Here is a 25,136-nt window from a genome sequence, read left to right as displayed (position 1 = left end):
TGACCACTTTTGAGCCTCAAGGTCAGGCCTAGCTGCCAGAGTAGTCTAGAGTTAGACCCTGGATGCTGGAGATCTCCAGGGGCGGGACTTGCAAAGGAAGGTGGTGTGTGTGTGTGTGTGTGTGTGTGTGTGTGTGTGTGTGTGTGTGTGTGTTTGTGTGTGTGTGTGTGCGCGCGCTTTCCACGCCCCCCACCCCCATGTGCCACCGCTGCCCAAGTCAGCATGAATAGCCAACACTATTTCCTTCTCCCTGTGGCAGGGCTGAGAGAACAGGCAGAAAATTGAGGTTTCTCTGGTGACCTGGCTGGGCCAAAAGGATTTGAGTCCCCAACAAGAAGCCACAGGTCATTAACCAAGGTGGAGGTCTTTTTTTTTTTTTTTTTTTTTTTTTTTTGGTTTTTTTCAAGACAGGGTTTCTCTGTGTAGCTTTGCGCCTTTCCTGGTACTCGCTTTGGAGACCAGGCTGGCCTCGAACTCACAGAGATCCACCTGCCTCTGCCTCCCGAGTGCTGGGATTAAAGGCGTGCGCCACCACCGCCCCGGCAAGGTGGAGGTCTTGTACCAAAGGAAGCCATTGATTATTATAGGGAAACAGGTAGCTACAGCTGCAGCTCCTTGGGGGTGGGATTGCGCTGCTGGTGTTGCCATAGCAACAACAGAAGTCAGACACTGCAGGTCACTGCCAGAAGTGGGGCACCACAGGTTTGTGGGTGAGGTACCCCGTGAGCCTGTGAGAAATCACGTGCTGCCTCGGGGGTAGCTGCAGCTTCAGTCTTGGGGGGCTCACTCTCTCTTCCATTTTAGATCTGTTTTTCCAACCAACAGAGTTGATAGAAACACACAGCAACATACACAGAGGGACACAGTCACACAGAGAGACACATAGTATACAGGGTTAGGCTTGGGCAGTGGTGCTTGGAAATATTTTCTCCTCCTCCTTCTCTTCCTGTTCCTCTCCTTCTTTTTGGGTTTTCAACACAGGGTTTCTCTATGTAGCCCTGGATGTCCTGGAATTGTCTGTAGACTGTTAATGGTTTTGGGCTGCTCAGAGATTCACCATAAGCATGAATAAATCTTAAAAAGAAGCTTTTAAGTTAGGTACTAGCAGCCAAGCCTGGTGCCAGGACTGCATCCAAGAGTGATCCCACCTGCATCTGAGATGCAGCCACTAGCCATATCAGCCTAGGACTTATAAAAGCAAAAACCACTTTATAATCTCGGGTCTTACAATTGTCTTTTTGAGCAGAATATGCAAGCTTGATTACAGAAGCAGAAATGGCAGTCTTAATAACCTACTATCTTGCAAGAACAGCAAATTTTTTCATGATCAGTCAATTTTAAGAATAGTGTTGCCTGGTGGTGGTGGTGCATGTCTTTAATCCCAGCACTCGGGAGGCAGAGGCAGGTGGATCTCTGTGAGTTTGAGGCCAGCCTAGACTACCAAGTGAGTTCCAGGAAAGGCACAAAGCTACACAGAGAAACCCTGTCTCGAAAATCAAAAAAAAAAAAAAAAAAAAAAAAAAAAAAAAAAAAAAAAGAATAGTGTTGCTTGGCAGTGGTGGCACATGCCTTTAATCTCAGCACTTGGGAGGCAGAGACAGGTGAATCTCTTGAGTTTGAGGCCAGCCTGGTCTACAGAGCAAGTTCCAAGACAGCCGGGACTGTTAAAAGAGGAACTCTGTCTTGAAAAAAAAAGAGAAAGGAAAAAATATAGTGTTTAATGTCTGGGAATTGGGTTGCCGCAGCCTGCTCAAGCTAGGGGAGTTACATGTTAGAGGCATCTTTTGTTTTGGTCTCTCAAGCATAGCAAGTTTAAACTTTAGATGTAATGTTAACCATCACATAGACTAGGCTGACCTTGAACTCAGATCTGCCTACTTACTCCCAAGTGCTGGAATTAAAGGTGTATACCACAACCATCAGCCTTTTGTTTGTTTGTTTTTCTGTTTTTTGAGAGATAGTTTCTAAGAAATTCTAAAAGCCAAAAGCTCATTTAATTTGGTTATCTTGCTTTATAACTTCTGCTTCTTAACAACCATTCTATTTTTAAATAGAAAAATGTTGAGAAATATGCTTACTGCCATCAGTCTGTGGTGATCTAGAGATCTGCCCATCAGCAAAAGAAGGAGTTGGCTTTAGCCTTTTCTGGTAACTCAATTTATCACCTTTATCACTCTTTCCTCCTACTGTCCTCATACTTAAGACGTCATATCTGTCTTTTAAGTGTTTTAGCTACTGAACTTCACCATATACCCAAACATAACATTCCACACAAGCTCTCTCACTGTCCCACTCTATCTTTCCTGCCTCCACTTCTCCCTACTTGTAGGAACCCGTTTTTAGGTTTCTCATAGCTTTACCCAGCAGGTCCGCATAGAGAGGATGATTAGGATCACGGGCCTGCGTGCAGGTATCTGAGATGGTTGGCACTTGGCTGTGCTGGGGGGAGGTCCTTTGCTCCACCCCTTGGTGTTTCTATAAATACCCTGGGGCAGAGACCGTCAGGGCTGGTTGGAATAGGTTCCAGTCCCTTTAGAGGCTATCCTTTATTTTCATCTCCACAATCTAAATTCTTCTATTTAATATTTCCTGTTACTCTCACTCAAGAAAACTCTGGGGAACTGTGGGGTTGGTGGGTAAACACCCCGCACCTACTCCTCAACCTTCCTGGGAAAATATCTTTTTTACTCCTTAATCATCTGTTTATAACCAATAACTAATAACTGTTTTCAAGTCTCTTCAGGAATATAGGACAGCAATTGCCTGATTCATTGAAGCTGATCAAGTTAAGACTCTCCCCCTGCTACATGACCTGAAGACCGCTTCTTCTGTAGACTCAGAGTGGCTGCCTTTGACACAGATCCTCCTCAACAGAAAACAGCTATAATGCCCCCTACCATGCATTTTTATATTCTCTCAGAGTTAAGAATGATACCTGAAAGACTACCAGCTTATGTGTAGAGGTGTAAGAGGACACATTGTTAGAGTTTCTGCCATAGAAGAGTACTTTGGCGGATTGGGGTCAAGGAATGCTGCAGAGATCACACCACACAAGAGAGAGATGCTATGGAATAATTCTCTGTATACCGTGAAGATGTGTTGCTCTCATTGTTAATAAAGAACTGATTGGCCAATAGCTAGGCAGGATTTTTGGGGCAGAGAGAATGCGGTGTTATTTATTAAGCAGCGCAATGTTATTTATTAAGCGACATTGTTTACCATGCAAGAGCAGACATGATGCACAACAAAACCCACTATAAGAGTTTATTAAAGGAAGGGAATAGAAGGGGTGTGCATAGGCCAATGGAATGACTGTGCAGGAAGAGGGGGGATATAGGTGGAACCCACTTTCAAGGTCCCCCCCACATGCATATGAGCTTACATAGCTATGCCATGCATGCGCATAGATCACGTGATCAGTTTGTGTGCAAGTTACGTGATCACACAGCACACACCTTGCATAGGATGTAAGGCCCTGGGATGACTAAGCATCTTGCCTGGCTACTGGACAGCGCAGGCATGGTCATGTAGCTGGGGGAGTGGCTAGGAATTCTAATAGCTGGGGGAAGAGGAAGGGTGGAGCCAAGGAGTCCTGAGGAGACGCAGAGAAAGAGATGACCTTGTTGTATTGAGATAAGGTATGTGGTAGAACATAGATAGAAATATGGGTTAATTAAAGTTGTAAGAGCTAATTAGTAACAAGCTTAAGATATCGGCTGAGCATTTATAACTAATAGTAAGTCTATTTGTGGATATTTGGGAGCCAGTAGGTGGGACAAAGCTGAATACTGGGACAAAGAGAAAGTATACCTTCAGAAAGAGTGTTGGAATTTCTGGCCACTCCCCCACAGCTATATGGCCACACATGCGCTGGCAAGATGCTTATAGTCATTCCAGGGCCTTACACCCTACATAATCTGTGCGCAGCATGATCATGTAATCTATGTGCATGTGTGGCGTAGCTCATATGCTCATGTGTGGGGGAATCCATAAAAATTGGGTCACAGACCCCTCCCCCCCTCCTTGTATGACCATTTCTCATAGGCTTAAGCACTCCCCTCTGTTCTCTTCCCCTAATAAACTCTTACAGTGGGTTTTGTTTTGTGTTGTGGCTTCTCTCGCATGGTAAACAGCGCCACTTAATGAATTATACAGCGCCGCATAATAACTAACACTGGTGCTGAGATGAAGCAGGCCCTCCCAGTGCTGTGCATCTGGGACCCTGTACTGAGGTTTATTTCAATCTACAACTGCCCACTTTTTTATTTGCCCGACCACCAGACCACTTCGCACAACACCGGCTGCTTCAATTGGTGAGTTTTCCCTTTCCATCCAGTGTAAACAGGCTTCAATTTCTAGCCACTTCCCATGACTGTAGTCTGAGATATTGTTATCACTGTCGGATCCCCAGGGGGGTTCTTGGGCTGCATACACCCACTCATTTTCTCTTGATGAAGCATTGAATGCTGTCGGACCCTCTGGGGGGTCCTCTGGCTATGCACACCTTGGCCCTCACCCTTCTGTTTGACAAAGCATTGGTTGACTTGCACCAATTGTCAGTCCTCACTTGATCTTGGGGATGCCTGAGACTACAGTCTTTGATCATGCTTTTTTTTTTAAATTTTTTTATTTTTAAATTTTTTCTCTCTGCCGTGGTCATGGGAAATAAGGCTTCCTCCTATCAGTCCCACTCCTCCTCTGAGAAATGCCTTAAATATCCCTTAGATAACAAAAATGGCTACCTATTTTTATGTTGGCTCCTTGGATCCTGATATTTTATGGGAATTATCTAACTTCTGCCAGTGAATGGGCAAATGAAAAGAGTTAATGTTAGAATTCTGCCCTCACTCCAGCTGCATGACTGCACATGTGCAGTTCAGGAGGCAAGCAAAGGGTCTTGCGTCTTACATCATCAGTGTGCACTGGTGATTACCTATGTGTGGTGTGGTCACGCAATCTGCACATGCGTGATGTAGCTCTGTAAGCCCACCTGCACCTTAAAGAGCTGTGACTCAGACTCCATCTTCTCTCTCTATTATGTTCTCTCTTCCCCCCACCATCTTTCTCTCTGCATGTGCTCCTTCCCCAGGCCTGGTTCTCCACTCCTCTTTCTCCTGATAAAGCTCTGATACTGATACTGGGGTAGTGTGACCATGACCTTTCTACATGGTAACCAGTGCTGGTAACCAGCACCGCTTATCATTCTTTCAGTTACCTTATCCCCAAGCTTTTTTACCTAAACTCTAAAACCTCCTTTTTGATTCCTTCTCTCCTGCCCACATGCTCCTAGCTATGCAACCTGAACCTGGGGAATCTCAGACTCCAAAGAACCTCCACCTATATGACCTCACAGTGCTGAATAATAACTAACAGAGAGAAACAGAGAGACACAGAGAAAGAAACACAGAGAGTGGTCCATTTAGAGACTTTCTATTTTTTTTTTTTTTTTTTTTCGAGACAGGGTTTCTCTGTGTAGCTTTGCACCTTTCCTGGTTCTCACTCTGTAGACCAGGCTGGCCTCGAACTCACAAAGATCCGCCTGCCTCTGCCTCCCAAGTGCTGGAATTAAAGGCGTTAGAGACTTTCTAAAGGGGCATAGAGCATGGGTATAGGGAGAATATTCAACTCATGGCGACAGTGGAAATGTGTCACAGCAATGTGTCCCATGTGGCCGCTGGTGCTGGGTCACTGAGGGCATGCTGGGTGGCCACCTGCATACTGCCATGAATCAACATGGTTCAAGTTCTGCCTAAAGTCCAAGCCTCTCTCTCTCTGTCTCTCTACAGCAGGTACACAAGGTCAGAACAAGCCTCTCTTACTGCCTTCCATCTCTCTACATCAGGAACACATGGTGCTGGAGCAGTAGCTGAGATATGTCATGATCCACAGGAGGCAGAATAGAGAGAGTGAAAGGCTCTGGCAGGCTCAGAAATGGCGCCAGCAGGGTCTTGCTCCCTCCCCATGCCTTTGTTCCTTGCTAAGTCGCTAGACTTCCTCACTCCTGGGGCTGACTACCAAGGTCCAGCTATCAAAATTTCTTATTTCTCTATACTGACCAACATGTCCAATCAGAACGAAGCAATGCATCCTAGTCCCGCTCTAGAGCCACGCCCTCACCCCACACCCCTCACTCCCCACTCCCTTCCTTCCACCCCCATCCTCCCACTTCCACCCCCCACCCCTGCTGTTTCTGCCTTATTCAGATTCAGCCAGTCTCTTTTCACCTAGCTCTATAAAAGATCTCTTTGTGCTGAAAATTGGTATTTGGGTGTGATCTGTGTCCAGAAGGGAGCACCCCACAGTACAGGGGTCCTGAGAGAGAGAGAGAGAGGGAGAGAGAGAGAGAGAGAGAGAGAGAGAGAGACAGACAGACAGACAGACAGACAGACAGACAGAAACATACTTCCTCCAACAAAGCCACACATCCTAATAGTGTGACTCCCTATGGACCATCTTAAAACAGCAGAAGAGCTCTTTGGTGGCAGCAGCTGTAAGTGCTCTTTGGTTTTTTTTTTTGTTGTTGTTTGTTTTGTTTTTTGTTTTTCCTTGAAATCTGTCAACCTCAAAGTGTTAGTTCTCATTGTTAGTATGTACTGTATGAAAACTGTATCAAAATAAAAATAAAACAGCCAGGCGGTGGTGGCGCAGCCTTTAATCCCAGAACTCGGGAGGCAGAGGCAGGTGGATCTCTGTGAGTTTGAGGCCAGCCTGGTCTACAGAGCGAGATCCAGCAAAGGCACAAAGCTACACAGAGAAACCCTGTCTCAAAAAACCAATAAATAAATAAATAAATAAATAAATAAATAAATAAATAAATAAATAAATAAATAAATAAATAAATAAATAAATAAATAAAAAAACCCAAACATTTTGTTCAAAATAATGTTTCAGAGGGTTCAGGCCCCTCTGGCTTTAGCAAATGAAGGGCAGAAGGCTTTAATGGGGGCGGGGGGAATCTATGTCTTTAGGTGTACAGAACCTTGTTCGAGGACCCAAAGGCAGATTTTTAGAAATGAAAGGCTTTTTCTCAGTGCTTCAGCAATACATCCCAAGAACAAGGATGCCGAAGTGAACAGAGCATGGAAAGGAAAAGGAAAAAGAAGAAAGCTCTCCCTAGACTCCAGCTATCCCAGTTGTTCCCCTCCCTCCCTTTCCCTTTACTCTACTTACTTAATTTTGGACCGTCCCCTCATCTGATTCTTATGTACTTACCATGGCCATACTCACTCATGATGATTCATTCCCCCTTTGTTCTGCTCATCCTGAACCGACAGGAATAAGGGTCCTGAAAGGCGAGTTGTTGAGTTGGGAGGACTGGGGATGATAAATAAAGAAGACAAAAGCAATGGCTGGGACCAGTAGGTCTTGTATGAACTGGTGACTTATGCCAAACAAGTTTGTACAGCATCTTATATAGTATTTGCGAGAGGAAAACTAGCTGGGGTCAGAGAGTTGAGTCAGACAATACTGGCAAAGAGAACCCAGGACACCACGCCTGCAAATTCCGAGCACACACAGGATAGTTGATTCAGACACTTCCTTTCTGGCTTACACGGACATCCTCAGCTGGCCTCTGTGCCAGGCATGTAAGACTGCACATTTGTGTATTTGGGTATGGCTAGAGGTCAATGTGAGGTACCTTCCTCTGTTATTCTCCACTTTGCCTTTGAGGAAACAGCCTCAAGATAAACAAGCCCAAGATAAGGGTCTGGGGCAGCCAGTATGGCCTGGCCATACAGAGACCACAGAGGTCACCAGGCTATAAAACACATCTGTTCCTAGCCTTCTAAGCAGAAAACTAGTTATACATCCTTCCTTTGAAGAAACAACTGTTGGGGAATATTATTCTAAAGTGTGTTGCATTTTTTCCTACTGCTTTTGCTAACAATTCAAAAATGTGTTTGAGTAAATAGAATTAACCTGCAAGCAGGAGGCTGAGTCAGCAAGTAGCTGACAGCAAGTAGTAGGAAGAAACCATATGTAGCAAGGGTTTTAAGTGGAGGCTGAGAAAAGGACATGGGATTTTTTTTTGGAAGATACCAGCAAAGGGAGAAGATTAACTACTTGTTCAGCCTCTCTGAGGGAGCAGAATTCCACCGAAACCTTTGAATCGTGAATTCTTTAGATTTAGATAAAGTTTCCCTTAGTAGCTTTGAAAGAGTCTGTGCCTGAAGGAACAGAGTCCCCTCAGGTTGCAGCCCTTGAGGCTGAAGCGGTTGCTTAAGGGGCAGCCACTGTAGATAATAAAAAACAGTTAACAATAGACAAGTTTGTGTGTTTAACACTCCTGGTTTCCCTCATGCTTATCTGTGAGCACAAGGACTTATCTGTGAGCGCATGATGCCTCCTACATCCCAGCATAGTACCTGTTGGAAGATATTGATTGAATCAGTGTTGGCATACGTTCATTTAAAATGATATTAAAATCAGGAAAATGCATATTTGTTGTAATTTTCTGTTTTTTGCATGTGCTTGTTTATGTGGTCTACATTTGGGTGAGTACATATCTGTACACTGGCGCATGTGTGGAAGCAGAGGTTACTACATTCCTCAATCATTCCCCACATTATTTGCAGAAGCAGAGTCATCTGCTGATCTCAGAGCTAATCTAGCAAGACAGCTTGCTCCAGAGATCCTCTGTCTCCACCTCTAGCCTGCTGGGATGATGGGAGGGCCTCTACTCATGCCTGGCTTTTATGTGGGTGCTGGGGATCTGAACTCGGGTCCTCATGCTTTACCCTCTGTTCCATCTCCTCAGACCATCTTGCTTTTTATTTTTCAGCACTGTCAGGAAGGAAACCCAGGTTATTGCCCATGTGAGGTAAGCACGCCACCATTAAGCTTTATCCATAGCTCCTTATAACTTTTTGGAAGAAAAAGACAAACTGGGCAATGTTGAAAGAATACAGTTTGCAAAACACACACATAATTTAGAGCAGGAGTGCTGAGTGGACTTGTATTGGTAAGAGAGTCCGTGTGAAGAATTCCTAAGGACTGGGCCTTCCTGGAAGGGCAGAAGCACTGGTTTCCAGGCATGCTGCTTGTCTGCAGCTCAAAGTTACCACAGAGATTAGAGACTAGGGATGCCTAGCTCCCATGTCCCAAGACTGAGATTCATTGTCATCTATTGCCTGAGTAGCAATTCACCTTCTTGTCAGTTCTGATCAATTTTAGCCTGAAGCAGTTAACATTCCCAAGCTAGAAGAAAGAGTAGGTCCCTATTTACAAGAGGGCCCATTTATTGTTCTTAGTCACTGTCTGATTAGCAAGGGGTGGGATATCCCACATAAGGAGGTGGGGAGGCAGCGAGCTCACAGGGAAGAAACTCGGCCATAACTCAGAGAAGGGAGGAGTAAAAGTTTTTTTTTTTTTTTTCTTTTCTGTATCCAGTAGGAGCTTCACTAAGGTACTTGCACCTTGAACTCCTGCCCAGTAACTCAGCTGATGGAGGAGAAGGAGACCTCCATGCCAGTCCAGTTCAGCACCATGGGCTCATCATGGGTGGCAGGGTGGCAGGCTGACTTCATGGCAAATTTGCTGTTGGTGCTTCTGCGGTGCGTGCCCATGGCAGGTAGGATATGGATGGAATGGGCAGGAATGGGGAGACTGCTATAGTTCTGACCATCCCTGGTGGTCTCCTGGGGCCCCACTTTCTGTGGTTATGGCCTGCCATGACGATGGGAGCTCTGCAAAGTGTAGATTTGCTGACTGATTCTGAAGATGTGCATTTAAGACCTATAGTGTACAGTTTGCCTTGATCGCATCCCTTGCCGGGGCCTTACTCCTCCATCTATGATGTGGGAACTAGGGGCAAAGTTGGAGAAAAACTCCAGCTTTGTCTCATCGAGGCATCTTTACCAAAGTTTTTGCAGAGGCAGGGAGGGGCAGTTTTCATTTCTTGGTAGCATTCTAAAGGTCTTAGTTCTGCAGCTTGCGAACCTAAGATAAGGGGATGGCTGGTTCAGCTCTAGGATAACTTCCTGTTCTGTCATTATGACACAGAGAGGTCTAGCTCCTGGTTCACACAGTGGCTCTAGTCAATGGCTCTAATCCCATTTAGAGGGCTTCAGCCTCACGCTCTAATCATCTTCCCAGGTCCTTACTTCTAAATGCTGGAAATTCAGCCTCAACATATAAATTTTGGGAGGATGAAGAATTCTGTACATAGCACATCACCAAACATGTCAATAGATAGAAAAATACAACATCCTTAAAATGACAGTACACCCAATTTTATCTACAGATTCTACAGATCACAATTCCTATCAGAACCTTAGCAGACTTTTTTTGTAGCAGTTGATAAGCTGGAGCTGGTTAGATGGTTTGTCAGTTTAAGGCGCTTGCCACCAACCCTGATGACCTGTCTTTGCTCCCTGGAGCCCACATGGTTTAAGGAGAGAACGTCCGTAAATGTCCTCTGATCTACATAGCTGCTGTGGTACACACATGTACACACCCAATAAATGTAATTTTTCAATTAAAAATTAATTAGTTGATTCTAAAATATGCATGGATCCCTAACAGTCAAAATAGTCCAAAAAGAAAGGACAGGGATAAGGGATCTATTTGGATTAACAAGAGGCTGAAAGTAAGAGCTATTTTGAGCCCATCCCTGCTCCTTAAGGGCTATTCATTCCATCCCAGTGATGGGGTGCCAAGAGCCTCCTGTAACTTGGTTCTTTTATTGCCATAGGTAGGTTGCAAGTGGAGATGGCAGGGACGACACAGATGGTATTCCTACATGACAATGTCACCATAGCCTGCAAAATCCCTGGTTCCCCACAACTTGACATCAAGACTGTGGGAATCATCTGGTTTGGGAAGAATGAGTTGGATGACTCTGAGGTCAAGGTGTTTGAGTTTTATGGAAATCATCTAGAGTCATTCCGACCTGGAGCCATGGTGTCACTGTCGGGGCTGGAGTCAGGAGATGCCTCACTCCATCTGCCTGAGGTCCAGCTGGGGGAAGCAGGAGAATACCGATGCATGCTGGTGGTCACCCCTGAAAAGGCAGAGGGAAAGACCATTCTAGAAGTTGTGGGTAAGTACTCAATGGAAGTGCCCCGTGGTTCTGATGTTGCTGGGGTTAGTGGTGGACATGTGGACGGCCAAGCAGGGGAGAGTTAGAACATGAGTGAAAGAGTCAGGGGCATGTGGTTTCCATTTCTGTCCATGGCAACCTATGTCAACAGGCAAATGTTGAAGAGGATGAGTCAGGAGGATCTTGAATTTGAGTTACCCTGGGGCTACACCTTTTATGTGGAGCTGTCTGTAGCTTGGTTGTAAAGTGTTTGCCAGGATTGGCTTCAATCTCCCAAATTAAAGAAAGCTAAAACAGTTTGACAACTGTTGTGGGGTAGAGACCAAAAGACCACTCAGCATGACTGAAGTCCAAATTGAGAGTCTGTAATAAGCCCACCAGCATGTGCCTGGAGAGAAACAGTTCTCACAGAACAGTCTCAAATACATTTTACAGGGAGCTTTTAAAAGCAAAGAACACAGAAAAACTACACCCTCGTTGGCAGTTGCAGGGGGAAGCAAGCAAGCAGTTTAACAGAAGCCAAGAACATGCAGTTAGCTGGGGCATTTCTACCCCAAGTTTCTAGAATAGGGTTGGGTACTTTCCCAGAGGATTTTTCATAGTGGGGAGTAGAAAAAAGAGGTGGGGATCAGTTTCAGGTTAAACCAAAGCTGAGATAAGATGGAGGAATCTTTGCCCTGTCACATTCCTCATTGGTCTTAGTGAATGAGTCAAATCGTGGGCTCATCTTGCTCTAAAGAGGTAAAGTTGGTCATAAGGACCATTAATTTGACTTCACCAATCCTTTGTTTTACATAATTGGCCATACAATTAAAGATGCAAGGCCCCACCGTTAATCCAGTCAGAAGAAGAACCAATCTATTTCAGTTTCAGAGTCTAGAAGGAGGTAATCTACATATTGTAAGAGTATGGTCTCTGGAAACCTCTGACAGAAAGGCAAGAGGTCAACACTCAGTGCCACATCAAATGGTTGGAAAGTTTTTAAATCTTTGGGGTAACCTGGTCTAGGTAAGTTGCCTTGCCAACTGTAATATGGCTCTAAGTCTGTTCATTCAAAAGCAAATATGAGTTGACTTACTTCTGCTAATGAGAGGCTGAAAAATGCATTTTTCTGGCCTAAGACAGTGTCCACCTGTTTCTCTGGAGGATTTAGTCTCATGAGAGTTTATGGGTTTGGGACCGTGAAGCCTATAGTCTTGACCCTCTTATTCACTTTCCTCAGCTCTTACACAGGTCTATAATCAGAGGTCCCAGGTTTCTTTCTCACAGACAGGAGAGGTGTGACTGAGAGCTCACCAAGATGCCTGTCTCTCTAAGCTGGGCAAGATGGACTGCAACTCCCCTTTTTGCTTCCAGAGACATTGGGTATCATTTAATCTGTATGGGGGAAGCAGAACTGAGCAGTTGAACTATTACAGGAACTTGATATTGGGCCAGTCCAATCCTTTGATTGGAGGCAGGACTTTCAGCTCATTCTGACAGAGGACATGACACCAAACTTTTGCTGGGTATCTTTAAGCTAACTGTGTCTCATCATCAGAGGAGGTAGTAGTGGCTTTCAGTTTATGCAAACGGTCTCATCCAAACAGGGATTAGAGCAATCAGACATGACCAATTATAAACAGCTACAAAAGGTACAGATTAAAAGAGATCGACTCCATGCTCTTAATGATTTTCAAAAATTATTGGGTGATATTAACTGGTTGCAGCCTACAATTGGATTGCCTACTCAAGAATTAACTAATTTGTTTAAAATTCTACAAGGTGACTCAGATTTAAACAGTCCAAAACACTTAACAGCTGAGGCTAAAAAAAAATTAGCCTTGGTAAAACGTAAATTACAAAATGCTTATATAGATAGATTAGACCTTATAAAGAGATGCTTGTTAAACAGAAGGGGGATATGAGGACCCCCCCAGAGATAGACTAAGATAATGCCCTACTAATTAAAAATTTTTTAATGCTAATGAAACAGAAACAACATTGAGTTATGAAAAGAATTGCCTAATCGAGTCAGCCCACGTATTATAAATATTTTAACATCAAAGTAGTCTGACAATAGCTTCATAAACTCTGCTTGACAAAGTTGTTGTGTGAATGGGGGTCATGGCATATCAGCACCCTGCTGACACTGTTACAACATACCCAGAATATTTAACCAAGTACAGTCCCAACGTGTTCACTTGCCTACCTTGGAGGCTTGCCAGGGGTCCACCATGCTTGGCAAGAGCTTCCCTGTCTACCTTCAGGTAGCCCCCAGTCTGGTGTGGTAAATTGGCAGGTCTCCAGCCCATTGCTGGAAATGATAACAGTTCTTCTTGTTTCTTTCTTTGGTGTTGGGGATCAAATGGGGGCTTTGAACATGCTAAGGCAAGTTTTCTGCCTTTCAGCTACATCCCCAGTCTTTTTCATCCCTTCCCTTCCCTTCCCTTCCCTTCCCTTCCCTTCCCTTCCCTTCCCTTCCCTTCCCTTCCCTTCCCTTCCCTTCCCTTCCCTTCCCTTCCCTTCCCTTCCCTTCCCTTCCCTTCCCTTCCCTTCCCTTCCCTCCCTCCCTCCCTCTCTCACTCTTTCTTTCTTTCTTTCTTTCTTTCTTTCTTTCTTTCTTTCTTTCTTTCTTTCTTTCTTTCTTTCTTTCTTTCTTTCTTTCCTCCTTTTTTAATTTAGAGATGGGGCTCACTAAGTTGCCCAGTCTGATCTTGAACTGGCTATATAACACCGCTGTCTTTGTATTCATATCTCTTCTTCTGTGACCTCCTTAGTAGCTGGAAAGCCTGTACCTGACGAAGCTGAGTATCTATCTTGGGTGAGTGAACATGATCTAGTTTCTCTTGCCAGCCTGTGTAGCTGAGGTAGAAGCTAGTTAAGTGTGGTGTGAGGAGAAACAGGGTTGGTTGACGTGGGTTGAACTGTGTGATTCTCTTCTCTGGCAGCTTACCCAACTATTAGATTATTTGTGAAACCAGCTACAGTGAGAAATGATGAAGAGGAACATATTATATGTGAGCTAGATGGATTCTACCCAGAAGCCTTTAGCATAAAGTGGGGGAAGTACACCCTGAAGGATTCCCAGTTCCAAGAAATTACTGAGGGCAATATCACTCATCCAACGGTCAAGAATGATGATGGCACATTCAACGTTACCAGTTGCTTGACTCTGAAGCCATCTCTGGAAGATCATGGGACTACCTACCAGTGTGTGGTGTTGCACAGATCCTTGCTTGTCCCCCGGAGGCTCAATGTCACACTGTCTGAGAAAGGTAAGTTTCTTCCCATGCTCTCCCTACTTGAGGACATGTGACTGGACACTTGGGATTCTGAGAAGTCTAGGATCTTTGCTAGGGAAGGAGAGGAAGTTGGAGTCTAGCTCAACTCAGACCCTGGAGTCAGCAGTTCAGATTTATATCCTGTACCTGGGCCAGCAGCCCAGAAATAGAGGGGAAGTAGCATTATCAGGGCTCAGGACTGCATTAGGGTCTGGATTGTTCCCATGGCAAGGAATGGGAAGCTTGCCAGGTCTTTGGAGGCTAGGGCCAGCATCATCTTCTGGGGATAACAGTCCAGGGACCAGTCCTGCCAGCACTTTTTCTAGTCAGGCTATAAGTTCCCATCAGAGATCGTTGGATGTTTAAATCCAATCAGTAGTTCTTTCCTGTGGGCTGTGTGTCAAGATGAGGAGGCCACAGAAACTTGTCCTGATGATGTCTGTTCTATTTCCCCTTCGTAGTAAGATTCATGTATGCCCCTTGAGCCCTCCTTGTTACTTAGCTTTTTTGGGTCTGTGAATTGTAGCATTGTATCCTTTAATTTATGGCTAATATCTACCATAATAACCACCATATATAGTGAGTACATACCATGTTTGTCTTTCTGGGTCTGGGTTACATCACTTAGGATGATCTTTTCTAGTTTCATCCATTTGTCTGCAAATTTCATGCTGTCATTGTTTTTAGCAGCTGCATAATACTCCATTGTGTAAATGTACCACATTTTCTTTATCCATTCTTATGTTGATAGACATCTAGGTTGTTTCCAGTTTCTGGTTATTATGAATAAGGCTGCTATGAACATAGTTGAACAAGTGTCTTTATGGTATAGTAGAGTGTCCTTTGGGTATATGCCCAGGAGTGGTATAGTGGGGTCTTGATGTAGGTCAATTCCCAGTTTTCTGATTTCCAAAGTGGCTGTACGAGCTTTTACTTCCACCAGCAGTGGAGGAGTGTTCCCTTTGCTCCACATTCTCGCCAGCATGAGCTGTCACTCATGTTTTTGATCTTAGCCATTCTGACAGGTGTAAAATGGAATGTCAGAGTCACTTTGATTTGCATTTCCCTAATGGCTAAGGATGTTAAACATTTCTTTAAGTGCTTCTTGGCTACTTGAGATTCCTCTGTTGAGAATTCTCTGTTTGGATCTGTATGCCCTTTTTAAAGTTGGATTATTTGGTTTGTTGATGTCCAGTTTCTTGACTTCTTTACATGTTTTGGAAATTAGCCCTTTATCAGATGTGGGATTGGTGAGGACCTTTTCCCATTCTGTAGGCTGTCATTTTGTCCTTTTGATGATGCCCTTTGCCTTAAGGAAGCTTTTCAGTTTCATGAGGTCCCTTTTATTAATTGTTGACCTTAGTGCCTGCAGGAAGTTGTTGCCTGTGCCAGTGTGTTCAAGGCTACTCCCCACTTTTTCTTCTATCAGATGCAGTGTATCTGGCTTCATGTTGAGGTCTTTATCCATTTGGAGTTTTGTGTGGAGTGATCTATATGCATCTATTTGCATTCTTCTACATGCTGACAACCACCAGTACCATTTGTTGAAGATGCTTTCTTTTTCCATTGTATATTTCTGGCTTCTTTATCAAAATCATGTGTCCACAGGTATGTGGATTAACATCTAGGTCTTCAATTCAGTTCCATTGATCAATCTGTCTGTTTTTGTGTCAATATCATTTGGGTTTTTATTACTATTGTTCTGCAGTACAAGGATGGTGATACCTCCTGTCAGGGTTCACCATGTAGCATGGGTCAGTTGAAGAAAGAAGACACTTCCAAGATGAAATTTTAAGGCCTATGTGGCAACAGGAAGGTCCAGCCTCTTCTGATGGACTGAACCCTGAAAAGCCATACAAAGGCATATTTATTTGTTGTTACACAAAGTATTTCCTCATACCAAGGTTCCTAATCTCAATTTACATGTCTTACTGAAGGAAAGCATCACATACCTCCACAACTCTAGTCCTTTATTATGTATTGTGTGCAATACACAATAATACAAGAGCCTCAGGTGTACCTGAGATGTCTTGTGACCAAAGTCATGGAATGGCTGAATGAAGTCCCTTCAGCGAAACCATTACTGTTTTCCACAAGGATTCTTCAAGGTCAAAGTACTTCTAAAAAAACAGCTGTCCATTCTTATATCTATCCTATACAGTGATTCTGCTAAATCCTTAAAACAACCTCCATAAGTTCCTTTATTGTACAGGATTGTTTTAGCTAGCCTAGGTTTTTTGTTTTTCCACATGAAGTTGAGTATTGTTCTTTCAATTTCTGTAAAGAATTGTGTTGGGATTTTGATGGGAATTGCATTGAATCTGTAGTTTGCTTTTGCTAAGATGGCCATTTTTACTATGTTAATCCTACCAATCCATGAGCATGGGAGATCTTTCCATTTTCTGATATCTTCTTCAACTTATTTCTTCAAAGACTTGTTCTTGCCATACAGAACTTTCACCTGCTTGTCTAGAGTTATTCCAAGATATTTTATATTATTTGTGGCTATTGTGAAGGGTGTTGTTATCCCAATTTCTTCCTCAGCCCATTTATCATTTGTGTATAGGAGATCTACTGATTTTTTTGAGTTTATTTTTTGTCCAGCCACTTTGCTGAAGGTGTTTATCAGCTATAGGAGTTCCTTGGTAGAATTTTTGGGGTTGCTTATGAATATTATCATATCGTCTGCAAATAGCAATTCTTTGACTCCTTTCTTTCCCCTTCTCTGACTTCCTTTCTTCTTGTATCCCCTTGATTTCATTTTGTCATCTTATTGTTCTAGCTAGAACTTCGAGTACTATATTGAATAGATATGGAGAGAATGGACAGCTTTGTCTTGTTCCTGATTTTAGGGGAATTGCTTTAAGTTTCTCTCCATTTAACTTGATGTTGGCCATGGGCTTACTGCATATTACCTTTATTATATTTAGGTATGTTCCTTGTATCCCTGATCTCTCCAAGACTTTTTTATCATGAAGGGGTGTTGGATTTTGTCAAAGATTTTTTCAGCATCTAATGAGATGATCATGTGTTTTTTTTCTTTCAGTTTGTTTATATCGTAGATTACATTGGCAAATTTTTGTATGTTGAACCATCCCTGCATCTCTGGGATGTAGCCTTAATCATGGTGGATGATCTTTTTGATGTGTTCTTGGGTTTGGTTTTTGAATATTTTATTGAGTATTTTTATATTCATGTTCATGAGGGAAATTGGTATGTAATTCTTTCTTTGTTGAATCTTTGTGTGGTTTGGGTATCAGGATAACTGTAGCCTCATAAAATGAATTTGGCAATGTTTCCTCTGTTTTGTGGAACAGTTAGAGGAGTATTGGTATTAGCTCTTCTTTGAAAGTCTAGTAGAATTCTGCACTGAAACCATCTGACCCCGGGCTTTCTTTAATTATGAGACTCTTAGTGACTGCTTCTATTTCCTTGTGGGCTATAGCTTTAATCCATGATTGTCTGATGAGGTACAAAGAATTATTTTAATTTTCTTGAATATGTTGAGACTTTTGTGACAGAGTATATGGTCAGTTTTGGAGAATGTTCCATGAAGTGCTGAGAAGAAAGTATATTCTTTTGTGTTTGAATAAAATGTTCTGTAGATATCTGTTAGGTTCCTTTGAATCATAACATCTGTAAGCTCAATTATTTCTCTGTTTAATTTCTGTCTAGATGACCTGTTCATTGGTGAGAGTGTGATATTAAAGTCCCCCACAATTAGTGAGTGAGGTTTGATGTGTGATTTAAGCTTTAATGATTTTTTTAAACAAATGTGGGTGCCCTGTGTTTGGGGCATAGATGTTAGGAACTGAGATGCCCTCTTGGTGAATTTTCCTTTGGTGAATATGAAACATCCTTCTCCATGTCTTTTGATTAATTTTGGTTGGAAGTCTATTTTTTTTAGATATTAGAATAGCTACACCAGCTTGCTTCTTAGGTCCCATTTTCTTAGAAATCTTTTTCCAGTGCTTTACTCTGAGGAAATGTCTATCTGTGGTGTTGAGGTATGTTTCTTGTATACATCAGAAAGACAGATCATATTTTTGTATATATTCTGTTAGCTTGTGTCTTCTTATTGGGGAATTGAGTCCATTGATATTGAGAGATATTATTAACCAATAATTGTTAATTCCTATTATTTTGTTGCTGTTAATTGTGTGTGTGTGTGTGTGTGTGTGTGTGTGTGTGTGTGTGTGTGTGTGTGTGTGTGTATTTCCCTTCTTTGGATTTTGCTAGCATGAGATTATTTATTGCCTGTTTTCGTGGGTATAGTTAACCTCCTTGGGTTGAAGTTTTCCTTTTAGTACCTTCTGTAGGACTGGATTCGTGGATAGATATTGATTAAATTTGATTTTGTCATGAAATATCTTATTTTCTCCATCTATGCTGATTGAAAGTTTTGCTAGGTATAGTAGTCTGGGCTTGCACCTATGATCTCTTAAGAGTTTGCAAGACATCTGTCCGGGTCCTTCTGGCTTTTAGAGTCTCCATTGAGAAGTTGGATATAATTCTGATAGGTATGCCTTTATATGTTACTTGGTCTTTTTCCTTTGCAACTTTTAATATTCTTTCTCTGTTCTGTATGTTTAGTGTTTTGATTATAATGTGGCATGGGGACTTATTTTTTCTGGTCCAGTCTATGTGGTGTTCTGTAAGCTTCTTGTAACTTTATAGGCATGTCCTTCTTTAGATTGGGAAAATTTTCTTCTATGATTTTGTTGAATATATTCTTTAGGTTTTCGAGCTGGGATTCTCCTATCTTCTATTTCTATCTTAGGATTGTTTTTTTCGTAGTGTCCCAGATTTCCTGGATGTTTTGTGCTAGGAATTTCTTTAGATTTAATATTTTCTTTAACCAATTAATCTATTTCCTCTATTGTATCTTCAATGCTTGAGATTCTTTTTTCCTATTTCTTGTATTCTATTGGTGATGCTTGCATATGTAGCTCCTGTTCACTTACTCAGATTTTCCATTTTAAAAATTCCTCAGTTTGAGTTTTCTTTATTGCTTCTATTTCCATTTTCAGGTCTTGAACCACTTCCTTCAACTGTTCAGTTATTTTTTTCTTAGCTTTCTTGGCATTCTTTAAGGGATTTATTGATTTCTTTGATTTTTTTTGTCTTTGTGGTGGTTTGAAAGAAAATGGCCCCCAAAGAAAGTGGCACTATTAGGATGTGTGGTGTTGTTGAAGTAGGTATGGCCTTGTTGGAGGAAGTGTGTCATTGTGGGGGCAGGCTTTGAGGCCTCTTTTGCTCAACAATTTCCAGTTGCCTTCTGATCAAGATGTAGACAGCACCATGTAGACCTGCATGCCACCATGCTCCCCACCATGATGATAATGGACTGAACCTCTGAAACTGTAAGCAGCCACCTCAGTTCAATATTTTCCAATTAAATGTTTTCATTTTTAAGAGTTGCTGTGGTCATGGTGTCTCTTCACAGTAATAGAAACCCTAACTAAGATAGTCTTTTCCTCAATTTCCTTAAGAGATTTTTTTCATTTCCTTTTTAAGGACATCTATCATCTCCATAAAGTTATTTTTAAGGTTGTTTTCTTGTGCTTCAGTTGTGTTGGATTGTTCAGGTCTTGCTGTTGTAGGATGGCTGGGTTCTGGTGGTGCCATATTGCCTTTTCTGTTATTGATTGTGTTCTTACACTGGTATTTACGCATCTGGGTTTGGGATGATTATAGGTCTAGGTGTTGTTTCCTGTGTTTGTCTTTGTTGCACGTGTGTTTTGTTCCTTGGTTTCTGTTTCCTCTCTGGTCTTCTGGCCTAAGTGGCCAGGGATTCTGGTGACTAGTGAGTCTTCAGGTCCAGTAAGGTGTCTCTGAGGAGGTTTTTGGGGCCTTGGGGCCTTAGATCTTGCCTGACCTCAGGTAAAGCCGAAGTTTTCTTCCAAGTTTGTAGTCTGGAGTATGAAGCCCAGGGGAGGGGGTGCAGTCTTGGTTTGTTTGATGGGCTTTAAGGAGTGTTGGGGGCAGTGGGTAGTGTCTTACCTGGGGTCCCTAGGACCAGCCTGGTAAAGCTGTTGGGGCTGTGGGCTGGAGTATGGAGCCCAGGGGATGGGATACTTGGGTCCCTAGATCCTGAAGCCTGGGGTTGGTGGGGGGAGAGGATCCTTCTTCCTTCCTTCCTTCCTTCCTTCCTTCCTTCCTTCCTTCCTTCCTTCCTTCCTTCCTTCCTTTCTTCCTTCCTTCCTTCCGTCCTCCCTCCCTGTCTCTCTCTCTCTCTCTCTCTCTCTCTCTCTCTCTCTCTCTCTCTCTCTCTCTCTCTCTCTCTCTCTTCTTTTTGAGACAATGTTTCAGTTTGTAACCCAACTGGTCTGAACTCACAAACCCGTTAGCTCCATCACCTTCTGGGCTAGGCTGGCAGGTGTGTACCACCATGCACTTCATCACACTGTGCTTCAGCTATGCTCAATACTCTGGTGTTCGAGGATGTCTGTGATAAGAATGCTAATACAAGGCAGAGGCTGGGTAGTAGATCTCTGATAAGAAATGGCATTTGCTATACAGATTTTAACATCAGTCCTAAGGTATCTTTGACCCTTGCCAGAAGGTTTTTTCTTAGTGTTTGCATTCATTACTATTCCTGTTGCTGTCTTGAAATACTCCTAAAAAGGCAACTCAATGAGGAAAGTTTATTTTTGACTTACCATTTAAAGATACAGTCTACCAAGTCAGACCAGTGATGGCAGCAGGTGCTTGAGGCAGGTGGTCATCAGCGCGTGTGCAGTCAGGACACAGGGGACACTGAGTACTCAGTTTGTTCTATCTTTCTTGCTCAGTCAATGACCCCAACCCTTGGAACACTACCATCCACAGTAAAAGTTGGTCCTCCTTCCTCAGTTAACCTAATGTGGAGAATCTTTGAAGATGTGCACAGAAAATTGCCTCCTAGGTGATTCTAAGTCATGTCAAATGGACAGTATTAACCATCATAACATCTTTGTTGTTATTTGTTTTTTTACTCTTTTGGGGGGCCTGCCACCCAGCTCCCAAATAAATCACACATGAAGGCTTATTCTTAATTTTAACTACCTGGCCTTAGCTTGGCTTGTTTCTAGCCAGCTTTTCTTAACTTTAAATTATCCCATCTACCTTTTGCCTTTGGGCTTTTTCCTTTTCTTAGTTCTGTAATCTGACTTTCACTCTTACTCTGTGGCTGGCCCCTAGCATCCTTGTTCTCTTGCTCTTTCTTCTTCTGCTCTTTTTTCTCTTCCTATTTATTCTCTCTGCCTGCCAGCCCTGCCTATTTCTCTCTCTTGCTCGCTATTGGCCATTCAGCTATATTAGACCATTAGGTATTTTAGACAGGCAAAGTATCACAGCTTCACAGAGTTAAACAAATGCAACATAAACAAAAATAACATACCTTAAAATAATATTCTACAACACATCTTTATCTACCTCTCTTTCCAGAAGCCAAGGATGTGAACTTTGCCTTTTTGGCCTTCTCTGTTCTATTGATTCCTGCAGCTTATGTTCTTCGGAGATGGTAAGAACCTACAAGACCTGTGTCTTGAACTTGGCTCCACATGTTCATGATTTTAGTCACCAGAAAGTGTCAGGGAGTTCTGGGGATGGGTGCTGGGGTGTTCTGTGTTGTTTTCTGAGGTTGTTTGAGGAAAGAGTTTCTCATCTGGTCTCTTATTTGTGACTCTGGGGAGAAGGATGTGGAGCCTCCCTCTGTCTGACCACAAGATACCACTTTTACTAACTGATTTTCACTGTGAATTGCTCCTCATGTTATTAGTTGAGACCAGGGCTGTGAACTACATGTAGACTGTAGTGTTCAGTCACACACAAAATTCTCAGTGGAGAGAGTCAGTACCTTAATTGCTCATATTTTGTTAACACCTCAGTGGGCTAACTGACCACAAGTTTTCAGTGTTGACCAAGGATTTCTAACTCCCTGCTAGATGTTTCCAAACTAAATCTTGCACTAATCACCCAAACAAAGGGGACAGTGCAACTGCTTTAGAAACTCCAGAGAGCAGTGTAAATGTATTGGTTAGAATGTTCTAGGTAGTTAAAAGGTTCTTAGTTATTTATGGGCCTGCCAAGGCAAAATCTGTGCAAGGCTAATGCTTCTCATTGTACTGCATTAGGAGAACTGGTGTAGTCAGTCAAGAAAACAAGGACTGGGTTTATTTCAAGGATGTGCTGACCTCAGAATGGAAACCTGGATATGTTCTACGTTGGGGAAGGGGTTTTGCCTTTGTTTCTGCAGGAGAAGAGAAGCTATGGATACCAACAAAATTAATAAAAATTCGATTTGAACAGGAAAAACCCCTTGATGAGGTGAAGTAAAAGATCATCCACCAATGTGACATCTCTACAAGTTGTAAGAAAAATTTAACAATCAAGGTTGGGGTAGGGTTCTGTTTTTGTCTTTCCAGGATAATGGAAATACCCATCTTCCAAAAATCATAAGGCCTTGGATATCCGGATGTTTACAGCAGAAAGAAAGAATCTATTGGTACCAATCTACACACGGTAAAATCTCACTGTCTAACATCTATCTCTCTATCAATCTAGAAAAGTTGTGGTTCCAATTCAATTATAAGCCAAGCTGGCTTTGGAGATGGAATTGGCTCACTCCTTCTCTAAACCCAAGCACATTGCTAAAAGAAAAGTTTGAGAGATTCTTCAGTTCCATATCAGAAGAGCCCTCTGGTGTGGGACAGAAGAAAACCAATAAAAGGGACCATTGTCTTCTAGATTCTAATTCTCTGCATGCTTACTCTTGATTTCTCAGAATCCTTTCTTACATGCTATGTCCTCTTTAAATCCAAATCTTCCATTTTGATAACAAATAAGTTTTTCTAATAGCAATCTCAGAAGTCTCCAGAAGGAAGATGGGGCCCCAACAACAACTCTACCCAATCCAGAATGATGCCATGGTAATCATCATCATACTACACTTCTTACCGGAATTTCAGACAATCTTACCCATTACTCTAAGACTTACTGCAGAACCTACAGTTAGTCTAACTGAGATTTAACTATCTGAGCTTTCTCACAGTACCCAACATAGATAACATCACCCCCTAAACAGCAGGAAGCAATTCTAAGAAAACGACGCCCCTTCTCCCTTAGGTTTCATAATTCTCAGGGTTATGGATGATGGTTATAGGGTTGGGGGTGGAAGGAAATATTAAACTCAGTATTCCAAAAAAAAAAAAAAAAAGAAAAGAAGAAATGGAATGGATAGGTATAAGATATTATGGTAGATTATTATGTATACTAGTAAACAAATTTAGTAAAATAGTAGCCTTAAATAATTTGCACTGTAATTTGCACTGTTATGGGTTCTTATATGTTGATACAAATGTAAACTATTTTTATATTCCTGTTTAAGATAATTTGTATATTGATACAAATACGGAACTATATTTGTTATAATGTACATATATTTCTACTCTTATTTGAAATACTTGTATATTGATACAAATGTAAATTTATATCTGTCATACTTTATGTAGGTTCTACTTCTGTTTAGGATATTCGGTATATTGATATATATTTAAGATTATTGTCATATTGCATATCGCACTATATACTCCTACCTCTGTTATAACATCTTGTGTATTGTCACAATTTTGAAGTCATCGTTCTTTACCATACACTTGCTTATAGACTGTTTACCTTGTTTACGTGAAGCCTTAGTCCTTAGGTTATTTCGGTAGATAAGACTTATAGATTTATAGTCACCTATGCTTGTCATCTCTATAGTTACGTTAGTTAGGTTATCCAGATTTACAGATACATAGGTCAGATGGACAGGTAATCTTCAAACACTTCATAGACCTAGAGAATATGGCATTTAAATAACTTAGAATTCTGTTGATGTGAGACATAATTGCTCCTGGCTGCACCAATTTGATCCCGAGAGAATGTTGGGCTTCTAAGACATTTCCATTTGGAAGTTTGTCTTCTTGGCACAAAATGGCCTACTGGGCAAAGAACTGCCCTTGCCTCGACGGCTGACAGTACTAATGCAATGCTATCCTTTCTGGACAAGTGGGACACAAGGAAAGCGACCACTGTACTCTGCCAAGACAGGGTAAGATGGTCTTTCAGAATTCCTGCTTCTGAAAATGGTCTGTCAGATACTTTAGGCCTGTAGCCAATTTGAATGCACCAACAATGCTGAGAAACATTAGGTGACTGTCCAGGCTGCCAGCTGTCTCCGTCTACTCTCGCAAGATTCCCGAAAGTTGCTTGCATCCATCTACCATTTCTCAGGTACCATTATATTCCTTCTCAGGTCTTTGATGGGATTGAAGACTAGCAGTTATAGTTACAACTTAGTAGATAGAACATATTAAGTATTAGATTCAGGTTCTTTAGGATAGGACACCTTTTGAAATGATCTTTGTAACATGCCATTTACCTATGCTCTATACTTCTCTGGACTTTAGTATGTGTTTCTTGCTTGATATTGTTTGCATTGGTTTTACTTCCATCTTATCTAGGTCATTATCCCTCATTATTCCTGGACAATATTTGATAACCATTCCTTTGTATATAGTCTTGTATTAGGTTAGAACTTTCTTATTTAGACAAAAAGGGGGAGATGTAGTGGGTAGCCATTCCAGCTTTGATCTGGAAGTTCCAATCCCCATTGAGACTTCGGCAACTGTCACACCTACAAGGTGGGGCCAAGGGAGGCGCCTGGGGATCTGAGAGCTGGATCGGCGGGCGCTCTCTCTGTTGCGGGACCCTGGACTGGAGAGGTGGACCGAGCAGAGCTCCAGAGAACACCGCTGGACTGTGATACACCTTCCCCAGACTCCGCGACCTACCTATTCCTTAATTTG

The 25,136-nt window shown here is 42.3% G+C and overlaps 1 protein-coding gene and 1 long non-coding RNA gene across 2 annotated transcripts in view; one reads left to right on the top strand and one right to left on the bottom strand.

The window, feature by feature from the left end:
- The window catches only part of LOC128124674 (uncharacterized), a 13,879-nt gene extending 6,414 nt beyond the window's left edge, over positions 1-7,465 (bottom strand). The window contains exon 1 of the long non-coding RNA XR_008222933.1: positions 7,213-7,465. This is a non-coding gene — a long non-coding RNA (uncharacterized LOC128124674). The remainder of the gene's footprint in view (positions 1-7,212) is intronic.
- On the top strand, positions 6,199-25,136 carry LOC128124673 (natural cytotoxicity triggering receptor 3 ligand 1-like). The gene is made up of 6 exons (XM_052761224.1): positions 6,199-6,490; positions 8,783-8,821; positions 9,391-9,571; positions 10,694-11,041; positions 13,972-14,298; positions 21,733-25,136. Exons 3-6 carry the CDS (start codon positions 9,445-9,447, stop codon positions 21,810-21,812), a joined length of 882 nt encoding a protein of 293 aa, XP_052617184.1. The 5' UTR covers positions 6,199-6,490; positions 8,783-8,821; positions 9,391-9,444; the 3' UTR covers positions 21,813-25,136.

The sequence above is a fragment of the Peromyscus californicus genome, unplaced genomic scaffold (genome assembly GCF_007827085.1).
Source record: "Peromyscus californicus insignis strain IS unplaced genomic scaffold, ASM782708v3 Scaffold_4__1_contigs__length_199733344, whole genome shotgun sequence".
Lineage (NCBI taxonomy): Eukaryota > Metazoa > Chordata > Mammalia > Rodentia > Cricetidae > Peromyscus > Peromyscus californicus.
This window is presented reverse-complemented; position numbering and strand designations above follow the sequence as displayed.

Coding starts and splice junctions, on each gene's coding strand:
- LOC128124673 (XM_052761224.1), top strand. CDS start 9,445: ATGGAGGAGAAGGAGACCTCCATGCCAGTCCAGTTCAGCACCATGGGC. Junction 11,042..13,971: donor GACCATTCTAGAAGTTGTGG/GTAAGTACTCAA, acceptor CTTCTCTGGCAG/CTTACCCAACTATTAGATTA. Junction 14,299..21,732: donor TGTCACACTGTCTGAGAAAG/GTAAGTTTCTTC, acceptor CTCTCTTTCCAG/AAGCCAAGGATGTGAACTTT.